General features: G+C 31.6%; 1 protein-coding gene across 1 annotated transcript in view; it reads right to left on the bottom strand.

The window, feature by feature from the left end:
• The window catches only part of CBG03650, a gene marked incomplete at both ends in the record, with an annotated part of 4,909 nt that extends 2,619 nt beyond the window's left edge, over nucleotides 1–2,290 (bottom strand). Inside the window, one exon of the mRNA XM_002629888.2 lies at nucleotides 2,021–2,290. Coding sequence (XP_002629934.2) covers nucleotides 2,021–2,290 — 270 coding nt within the window. The remainder of the gene's footprint in view (nucleotides 1–2,020) is intronic.
• Between the last annotated feature and the right edge of the window lie 9,239 nt (nucleotides 2,291–11,529).

The raw sequence follows: 11,529 nt of genomic DNA, 5'->3' as shown, positions 1-11,529 counted from the left end.
CAGAACAAGCTTGTTTTCAATTCTTTAAATGGGTTAGATACCCATAGCGTGTATATTGATTTCCAGAGGGCCTTCGACCCAGTGCCGATACCCAAATCGATTCATAAGTGGGAAAGCGGTGGAATGTGTCCCACTTTATGAAGGCGCATTTCTCGAAAACCAAAAAAGTTACAAAAAAGCAGTAAACTACTAAAATGTGTAAAATAGAATTTCCTACATTTTTGTAATTAGCATTTTTGTGTAGCTTCTTTACTTTTTGAGTTATGCGCTTTTAAAAAGTACCACCCTCTCTTCCATACCCGCTGAAAATAAGGGAGGAGGTGGTATTTTTAAAGGCGCATATCTCGAAAACCAAAAAAGTTACAAAAAAGCAGTAAACTACTAAAATGTGTAAAATAGAATTTCCTACATTTTTGTAATTAGCATTTTTGTGTAGCTTCTTTACTTTTTGAGTTATGCGCTTTTAAAAAGTACCACCCTCTCTTCCATACCCGCTGAAAATAAGGGAGGAGGTGGTATTTTTAAAGGCGCATTTCTCAAAAACCAAAAAGGTTACAAAAAAGTTGTCCACCACTAAAATGTGTAAAACAGAATTTCCCACATTTTTGCAATTGAAAACTTTTTTCAGCTCTTTTGGTTTTCGAGATATGCGCCTTTAAAAAGTTCTCTCCTCTTCCCGCGCTCCTTTTGATGTTATCAGAATTGGGAAGACGATGTTTTTTAAGGCGCATATCTCCAAAACCAAAAACGCTACAAAAAAGTTGCCAACTACAAAATTGAAGCTCTATTTTTACTTGCTATACTGAAGAATTTTCAGATTTATCTGATGAAATTTAATACGTTTTGCAGGGACCTTAATTTGAGACACCATAATTTTTAAGTGAGATTTTGAGTCCAAACGTTGGACCAGATAGATTGGGACAAAATTTTTTGAAGATCATTTTTCTCGCGGATTTCTTTTCTAGGATGATAGCCTAGACATTTGAATAGAAAATAACCAATTTTTGAGCCCCTCATGTCCCTTTAAAAAGTTGTTCTTCTTCATCTTCTAATCCTATAATCATTCATCCATTCCTAAATTTAATTTGATAGGTTTAGTCACACAAACGAAAACAGGACAAAAAAATAATGAAATGACAAAACGCAACAGTGCACACGAGAACCCAATTTGTTGAATTGTTTCGCCAATTCAACATGACGTCTTCTTCTGATGAGCTCTTCTTCGTTTTTTTTTTGAGTAAATTAAAAGACACGGTCAATGAAAATTGAGTTGGTTGGAAAAGTTCATTGTGTAGGAGGAGGTTTTTTGAACTATCAAAGATCACAAGAGTTTCCGAAATTTGATATTCTAGACCCTGGGCTGTTGGGAACCGCCTGAGCAGCTGTTTTTGGTCATTTGGACATCGGAGTTTCCAAAATTTTCATAACTTCATTGGTTTTTGAAATATGCGCTTTTAAAAGTTGTAGAGCCACTTTTACCCAATTTATCTTTGCTCCCGTAAGAGATATCAAAAAGTTTTAAATTGGTAAAATGTGTAAAATTGAATTTTAAACATTTTAATAGTTAACAACTTTTTTGTATCTTTCACGGTTTTTGAGATATGCGCCTTTAAAGATGATGGTGCCTAAAGACGCCTAAAGATGAGAAGGAAACGAATATGGTATTTTTAAAGGATCTAATAGAAGGCCACCCTTTACTTTGAGTTCAACTATCTCGGTTCCCGTGAAAGATATCAAAGAGTAGTCAACTGATAAAATGTTCATCACATTGTCACCAATATTTTATCAGTTAAAAAATTTTTGATATCTCTTATGGGTACCGAGATACCTGCGGTTAAAGATCGTACTGGCTCTTATACGTGCAGCTCAATTATCTTGGTCCCTGTGAAATATATCAAAAAGCGATCAACTAATGAAATGTTTATCACATTATCACCAATACTTTATCAATTGACAAAATTTTTATATCTCTGATAGGAACCGAGATAACCCAGAAACCAAAAAAATATTCCCAACTCACCTCCAACGTCAACGGAAAACAAAAGCTCTGATGAGGAATCTGCAGGACCACCGGTTTGTAACTATTCCAGAACAACGACACTCCGATCACAATGCTGGTCCATGTATCCGACAAGGCGAGAGAGTAGGTCAACTCGAGAGACGCAGACTTCATCTTACAGTAACCCCGCGAAATGAACACCATGATGTTGAGGCCGGCGGCGATGACACAGAGGATGATGATGGTTGGAATGCAGATCTCATAGAGGAAGTACTTGATGGTGTGGTCCATTGTTTGGGTTGGCTTGGGCTTGGCTTGGGCTAGGGACTGTTGAGGAGGATTCTGGAAATTTCAGATAAATTAGAAAAAAACATTTTTTTGGAGAAAATGAAGAAGTCAGAAAGGCTCTGAAGAGTCAAAAATGATAAAAAAATGTCCGGAAAAAAAGTACGGAAAAAGGACCAAAGATAAGGAATCACATCAAGAAACATTCTTATAAAAAACCAAGAAATTGTTTTCCTGTTGACGTAAATCCCGAATAATATGAATGGGATCATAATGAGAAGAAGAAACTAGAAACTACGATAGGCTGATTTTAGATGTTTTATGAGAGAAAAAAAAACATTTTTTGGGAAGTAGTAGTTTTTAGAGATTCTGAGTCATAGGGAATCAACAATCAGGGGAAATTATAGCAAAAAAAAAATCAAAATTGGCTGAAACTTCTGAAAATTTTTTAAACGAAATTAGCATAATTGAAAGGCACAAAACGGGTCTTACCGTAGTTTCTTTTAGAATCGAAATTTGTGGACTATGTAAGTTTTGTATTAAATAGTATAAATAGAGCTCCATTTTTGTAGTTAACAACTTTTTCGTAGTTTTTCTAGTTTTTGAGATATGTGCCTTTAAAGATACCAACTCCTCCCGTCCCCTCACCTGGAGGGGTAGGGAGGGTTGTACTTTTTAAAAGCGTATATCTTGAAAACGAAAATTTTTACAGAAAAGATTTTAACTGCAAAAATATGGAAAATGTTATTCTCCACATTTTAGCAGTTAACAAGTTTTATGTAGCTTTTTTACTTTTCGAGTCATGCACCTTTAAAAAGTACCACCTCCCCCTTCCCTTCGTTAAAGTTCTCGATGACGATGCCGGCGAGGGGATACGGTATTTTTAAAGGCGCATATCTCAAAAATCAAAAAAGTTACATGAAAATGGTTAATTATGAAAATGCGCAACATAAGATTTCCCACATTTACGTAGTTGACAACTTTTTTATAGTTTTTCTGGTTTTTGAGATATGTGCCTTTAAAGATACCAACTCCTCCCGTCCCCTCACCTGGAGGGGTAGGGAGGGTTGTACTTTTTAAAAGCGTATATCTTGAAAACGAAAATTTTTAGAGAAAAGATTTTAACTGCAAAAATATGGAAGATGTTATTCTCCACATTTTAGCAGTCAACAAGTTTTATGTAGTTTCTTTACTTTTCGAGTTATGCGCCTTTAAAAAGTACCACCTCCCTCCGCCGCCTCCCCACTTGATGATGGAAGGGCCAGTGGGATATGGTATTTTTAAAGACGCATATCTCAAAAACCAACTTTCAGATATGCGCCTTCAAAAAAAACCAATCAAAAACTTCCGAAAATTCCACATATTCTGAAAATCCAAAAAATTGTAAGTTTCCGAATTTTTGAAAATTTCAGATTATTCAGAAGTATCTGGAAATCTGGAAAATTTTTAGGATTCTGTAGCTTCTTTTTTCAACATTTCTACATTTTCCCCTTTTTTCAGCTAATTTTTCCAGAAAAAAAACCTAATTTCGCGGATCATCGACTTCTACAAAAATGAACTCTTTCTTGTTTTCAATTTTCCCATTTTTCTTGCTCAAAAAAGTTTTCTGAATTAAAGAAAAGAGCAACGGAGCAGGACGGGAGCGATTCTAATTATAGAAGAAGAAAAAGTTTATCCTTTTTTCTTGTTTTTCTTGTAAAAAAGTCGTTCTTCCTTTTTCCTCATCTCGTCCACCCTCAACGAAATAATTAATTGAGCGAGTTAAATGTGGCAACACTTCGCCAAGAGTCGTCACGTCTTCTAAGAACGTCTTCTGAGGAAACTGAAGAATCAGAAAGTGACGCTGACAATTTGAAGAAAAACAAATGATTTAGTCGTTAGTAGATTCCTGTTCTATGTAACCACTTAAAATGAGCCGCCTCTGCTTTTTGGTTATTTTGGAACGGTTAGAAAAGTAGCTTATGCTTTTTGGAAACATCTCAAAATTCCAGATTTTTAAGATCAAAAATGTAGTTTCATTCTTGTAGTTGACAACTTTTCTCTAGTTTTTATGGTTTTTGAGATATGCGCCTTTAAACATACCATACCCCTCTGTCCGAGGCGGAGTCAGAGGCGAGAAAAAAGGCGGGAGATGGCAGGTGGTATTTTTTAAAAGCGCATATCTATAAAACTAGAGAAGCGGCATAAAAATTATTAACCACAAAAATGTACAAATGGAAATTTTGCACATTTTTTTAGTTAGCAACTATTCTGTAGCTTTTTTGGTTTTTGAGATATGAGCCTTTGAAAAAACCATATTCCTCACCCTCTTCATGATCGGGAGAGAAGGGGGAGGGGTGAGGGTACTTTTTAAAGCCGTAATTCTTCAAAACTAAAAGAGCTTCATTAACATTGTTAACAATAGAAATATGCGGAATGAAAATTCAAATATTTTGCAGTAAACATTTTGTAGCTTTTTTGGTATTTGAGATATGCGCCTTTAAAACAACATATCATATCCCTCTGTCCGAGGCGGAGATATCAGAAATTCAGAAATTCAGAAATCAGAAATTCAGAAATTCAGAAACTTAGAAATTCAGAAATTCAGAAATTCAGAAATTCAGAAACTCAGAAATACAGAAATTCCGAAATTCAGAAATTCAGAAATTCAGAAATTCAGAAATACAGAAATTCCGAAATTCAGAAATTCAGAAATTCAGAAATTCAGAAATTCAGAAGTTCAGAAATTCAGAAATTCAGAAATTCAGAAATTTAGAAATTCAGAAATTCAGAAATTCAGAAATTCAGAAATTCAAAAGTTCAGAAATTCAGAAATTCAGAAATTCAGAAATTCAGAAATTCAGAAATTCCGAAATTCAGAAATTCAGAAATTCAGAAATTCAGAAATTCAGAAATTCAGAAATTCAGAAATTCAGAAATTCAGAAATACAGAAATTCAGAATCTCAGAATCTCAGAGCTTCAGAATCTCAGAATATCAGAATCTCAGAATCTCAGAATCTCAGAATCTCAGAATCTCAAAATATCAGAATCTTAGAATTTCAAAATATCAGAATCTTAGAATTTCAGAATTTTCTATTTTTATAATGTCTGAACTTTCCAGAATTCCTGATGTTTTTCGTTTTGTTTTTTTGAATTTCTAAATCTCAATTTTCAGAATTTCAGAATTTCAGGATTTCGAAAATTTCTGCAATTTCGAAATTTCAAAATTCCGAATTTCTAGAAAAAAAGGTTCCCAATGCAAAAAAAGTGGGTGGAGTCCCGAATGAAAAAAGATGAGCAACGGAATTTTCGGTCGGCAACTCGCTCGTTAGGTTTGTTAGGATATGGAATTTGGTTTTAGAAAAAACAAGAAGAGAAAAACTTTTTTTTGGAATTTTTGCAGAAAAAATCGGAATTAGTTAGATAGAGAAAATCGCAAAAATTTTCAGAATTTTCAAAATTATTTTATGAAAAATCAGAGATTGAAAATAAGGAAAAAAAAATCCGAGTTCCAAAAAAAATTTTCAAAATTTGCCCAAACTTTTTTTAAATTCTAAATGTTAACTTTGACCCAATTTATCTCGGTTACTGTAACAGATATCAAAAAGTGGTCAACTGATAAAATGTTTATCATAATGTAAAAAATGTTTTATTAGTTTACAGATTTTTGATATCTCTGATGAGAATTGAGATAAACCGGATCAAAGTTACCTACCAGTAGGTCCCTTCGAGATCTATCAATCAAAGTGACTGTTGCTGAAAAAAAAACAACAAGACAGCTGTTCGGAAATAAATATCATATTGTGGTCGGAAATCTTGGGACTCGTTCTCTCGTTTTTCTTTATTTCGACACATGTTTTTTTTTCGTGAGAAGGAGAGGGTCTTTTTTTGATAAATGAATGGAGAAAAAGAGGAAAAAAACGAAGAAGAACGAGAATTTGTTTTCTCGAGAATTGATATATTTGAGAAGTTGCTCTCTCCTCTCTCGTTTAATGAGTTTTCACTTGACGAAATTCGCGAAAAATCGCAATTCTCCGTTTCCTGGGACCGCCCACGAAAAAGTGAAAATTGACCCCTGAGGGGGGGGGGGGTTATGTCTGGAATTTCTTGAAGCTGAAATTTTGAGTTGAAAAAGTGAAGTTCTAAATTTCGGAATTTCTGAATTTCTGAATTTCTGAAGTTCTGGATTTCTGAATTTCTGAATTTCAGATTTTCTGAATTTCTGAATTTCAGATTTTCTGAATTTCTGAATTTCTGAATTTCTGAATTTCTGAATTTCTGAATTTCTGAATTTCTGAATTTCTGAATTTCTAAACATCCTGGAGTCAAAAAACATTGTGATTTTGGAAAAATTGAAAACTTCTGAACTTTTGAATTTCTAATTTTCAGAAAATTCAAATTTTAAAAAATACAATTTTTCAACAAAGAAAAATACTATTCAAATTGTTTGAAAAAAAAAACTTCTTTCCCAAAAATTGTTTTCCAATACTCCAAAAAAACATATTGAGCATACAAATTCACCAATAAAATTGAATTTCCAAAAAAAGAGGCACACCGAGACACCCGATAAAGTGTAATAATAGTAAAATGTGAGGAGAATTGAGTCAAAAAATGTGGGCGGAGCCTCCCTTTTTCGCTGGGGGCAAGTAAAAAAGTGGGCGGAGCCTAGAGAGTCGTATTGCAGGGAAGGGAGGAGGAAGAAGCACTTGACATGAGGGTAAAAATGTAGAACAATAATTTCAAAAAAAGTAGAATTCAGGAAGTTTAGAAAAATAGAACTTAAAAAAAGAAGAAAAAAAAAGAAAAATCTTGAGAAAAATGAAAAAATAGTTTGAGAAAAAATAGACGAAAGAAAAAGGATTCAACGGGAGAAGAGGAGCAAAAAAAAGAAAAAAAAAGAAGAGAAATGTTGTTTTTGACCTACTCGGTTTTCGACAGAAGTAGGTCAAAATAAGAGGCTTAAAATCCTGGGAACAGGAAATTCTCAGGAGCATTAGTATGTTTTTTTTCGACAGGGGGCTGTCGGAAGGGTGAATGATTTTGGAAAATGTATTGAAGTGAACATTTGGACTCGCGGAATTTTAGAATTTTAGGAATTAAAAAGTTTGAATCACAGTTTAAAGATCCGAGAAGAATCAAGAAACTGAGAAAACTGAAGAATTTTTGAAGAATTCGAAAACTTGGAAAACTTTGAAATATTAGATATTAGAGGTTTTTTCATAATCTCGGAATCTCAAAATCTCAAAATCTCAGAATCTCAGAATCTCAGAATCTCAGGATCTCAGAATCTCAGAATCACATAATCTCAGAATCTCAGAATCTCAGAATCTCAGAATCTCAGAATCTCAGAATTTCAGAATCTCAGAATCTCAGAATCTCAGAATCTCAGAATCTCAGAATCTCAGGATCTCAGAATCTCAGAATCTCAGAATCTCAGAATCTCAGAATTTTGGAATTTCAGAATCTCAGAATCTCAGAATCTCAGAATCACAGAAATTTCAGTTTCCTCTGACTCAAATTTCTTTTCCAGAAAAAAAAACATAAAAAATTCGAAAAATTTAAACGTCAGAATTCTAGTCCCAAAACCGTCCCTGATCATCCCCCCCCCCCCCCCCCCAAATCCACTATTGACCAAGTGAATCGTTTTCGAAAATCCGATTTTCGAGACGACGTATTCTTGGACGGACGTCTTCAACTCGATGAGTAGTTCACCTTCTAATCCGTCCGTTAATTCTGGAAAACAAACACATCTTCTTCTTCTTTTTTCCTTGGAGAAATCCACGTATTCAGAAATCTATTGTCTGGAAAAAAAAGGTTCTGAAAATTTCCGTTTAGACTTTGCTCTAATTTCAATGACACATCATAATCCAAAAAAAAAGAAAATTTATAAAAAAATATATCTCAATGAGGGACTAACTAGATGTGTAGAATATGAGTAAAATGAGAAGAAAAAGAGTCATTTTTCATTTTTCTAGACACGAATAAACCCTCCTAATATTTAACAACTTTTTGAGTTTTAAAACTTCGAAACTTGGAAAATGTAGAAAAATATTCAGAAATTGTATATTTTTTGTCCCAACATGCCTAAAAAGCCCAATTTTTAAGCTGTAAAAATGATGAAAAAGAAGCTTATCGTCATCTTACGAAAATCCAATATTTATTGGAATTACACTTGGGGACACCTAGGGTAAATAGAGAATAAAAGAGATCAGAAAATCAGAAAAAAAGGCGGGAATTCTCACTTGAATCTAAAAACTTCAAATTCTGGAAATCTAAGAATCTTTAAAAAATCGAATTCTAAGTTTCCATTTTTCAGAAAATTCAATATCAAGCTTCAAAAAAATGGAAATTCCCTACGTTTTGAAGTTTTTCGGAACATTCGAGTTTTCAATTTTCGCATTTTTGAATTTCCGAATTCCCTGAAATTTCAGAATTTCTGACTACATATATTTCAACATTTTCAAATTCTCTATGCCTTAAAATATCAAAAACTTTTTCATTGTTTATTGCACCCAAAACCCTTCTGAATTTCTTAATTCTCGAATTGCTGAAATTCCTGAAATTCCGAATTTTGAATTTCTGAATTTCCGAATTTCTGAATTTCTGAATTTCTGAACTTCTGAATTTCTGAATTTCTGAATTTCCGAATTTCCGAATTTCTGAATTTTGTGAATTTTTGAATTTTTGAATTTCTGAAATTCTGAATTTATGAATTTATGAATTTATGAATTTCTGAATTTCTGAATTTTGTGAATTTCTGAATTTTTGACTTTCTGAAATTCTGAATTTGGAATTTCTGAATTTCTGAATTTCTGAATTTGGAGTTTCTGAATTTCTGAATTTTTGAATTCCTGAATTTCTGAATTTCTGAATTTCCGAATTTCTGAATTTCTGAATTTCTGAATTTCTGAATTTCTGAATTTCTGAATTTCTGAATTTCTGAATTTCTGAATTTCTGAATTTCTGAATTTCTGAATTTCTGAATTTCTGAATTTCTGAATTTCTGAATTTCTGAATTTCTGAATTTCTGAATTTCTGAATTTCTGAATTTCTGAATTTCTGAATTTCTGAATTTCTGAATTTCTAAATTTCTGAATTTCTGAATTTCTGAATTTATGAATTTCTGAATTTCTGAATTTCTGAATTTCTGAATTTCTGAATTTCTGAATTTTTGAATTTCTGAAATTCTGAATTTTGAATTTCTGAATTTCTAAACTTCCAATTTTTTGTATTTCGAAAATTTTCAATTTATACTTTTGAAACTTTTGAATTTCTAAATACTTAAACTTTTGAAATTATCAACTTTAAAAAATTTTCCGCCTTTTTGGGAAAATATATTTGAAGCTCTTGATTTTATGAATTTCTGAATTTCTGAATTTTGTGAATTTCTGAATTTTTGACTTTCTGAAATTCTGAATTTGGAATTTCTGAATTTCTGAATTTCTGAATTTGGAGTTTCTGAATTTCTGAATTTTTGAATTCCTGAATTTCTGAATTTCTGAATTTCTGAATTTCCGAATTTCTGAATTTCTGAATTTCTGAATTTCTGAATTTCTGAATTTCTGAATTTCTGAATTTCTGAATTTCTGAATTTCTGAATTTCTGAATTTCTGAATTTCTGAATTTCTGAATTTCTGAATTTCTGAATTTCTGAATTTCTGAATTTCTGAATTTCTGAATTTCTGAATTTCTAAATTTCTGAATTTCTGAATTTCTGAATTTATGAATTTCTGAATTTCTGAATTTCTGAATTTATGAATTTCTGAATTTCTGAATTTCTGAATTTCTGAATTTCTGAATTTCTGAATTTTTGAATTTCTGAAATTCTGAATTTTGAATTTCTGAATTTCTAAACTTCCAATTTTTTGTATTTCGAAAATTTTCAATTTATACTTTTGAAACTTTTGAATTTCTAAATACTTAAACTTTTGAAATTATCAACTTTAAAAAATTTTCCGCCTTTTTGGGAAAATATATTTGAAGCTCTTGATTTTATGAATTTCTGAATTTCTGAATTTTGTGAATTTCTGAATTTTTGACTTTCTGAAATTCTGAATTTGGAATTTCTGAATTTCTGAATTTCTGAATTTGGAGTTTCTGAATTTCTGAATTTTTGAATTCCTGAATTTCTGAATTTCTGAATTTCTGAATTTTGTGAATTTCTGAATTTCTGAATTTCTGAATTTCTGAATTTCTGAATTTCTGAATTTCTGAATTTCTGAATTTCTGAATTTCTGAATTTCTGAATTTCTGAATTTCTGAATTTCTGAATTTCTGAATTTCTGAATTTCTGAATTTCTGAATTTCTGAATTTCTGAATTTCTGAATTTCTGAATTTCTGAATTTCTGAATTTCTGAATTTCTGAATTTCTAAATTTCTGAATTTCTGAATTTCTAAATTTCTGAATTTCTGAATTTCTGAATTTATGAATTTCCGAATTCCCTGAAATTTCAGAATTTCTGACTACATATATTTCAACATTTTCAAATTCTCTATGCCTTAAAATATCAAAAACTTTTTCATTGTTTATTGCACCCAAAACCCTTCTGAATTTCTTAATTCTCGAATTGCTGAAATTCCTGAAATTCCGAATTTTGAATTTCTGAATTTCCGAATTTCTGAATTTCTGAATTTCTGAACTTCTGAATTTCTGAATTTCTGAATTTCCGAATTTCCGAATTTCTGAATTTTGTGAATTTTTGAATTTTTGAATTTCTGAAATTCTGAATTTATGAATTTATGAATTTATGAATTTCTGAATTTCTGAATTTTGTGAATTTCAGAATTTTTGACTCTCTGAAATTCTGAATTTGGAATTTCGGAATTTCGGAATTTCGGAATTTGGAGTTTCTGAATTTCTGAATTTTTGAATTCCTGAATTTCTGAATTTCTGAATTTCCGAATTGCCGAGTTTCTGCATTTCTGAATCTCTGAATTTCTGAATTTCTGCATTTCTGAATTTCTGAATTTCTGAATTTCTGAATTTCTGAATTTCTGAATTTGTGAATTTCTGGATTTCTGAATTTCTGAATTTCTGAATTTTGTGAATTTCTGAATTTTTGACTTCCTGAAATTCTGGACCTGCAATTTCTGAATTTCTGAATTTCTGAATTTGGAGTTTGTGAATTTCTGAAGTCTTGAATTCCTGAATTTGTGAATTTCGTGAATTTCTGAATTCCCGAATTTCTGAACTTATGAATTTCTGAATTTGTGAATTTCTGCATTTCTGAATTTCTGAATTTCTGAATTTGTGAACTTCTGAAT

Source organism: Caenorhabditis briggsae (assembly GCF_000004555.2).
Source record: "Caenorhabditis briggsae complete genome, chrII, whole genome shotgun sequence".
Taxonomy (NCBI): Eukaryota; Metazoa; Nematoda; class Chromadorea; order Rhabditida; family Rhabditidae; genus Caenorhabditis; species Caenorhabditis briggsae.
This window is presented reverse-complemented; position numbering and strand designations above follow the sequence as displayed.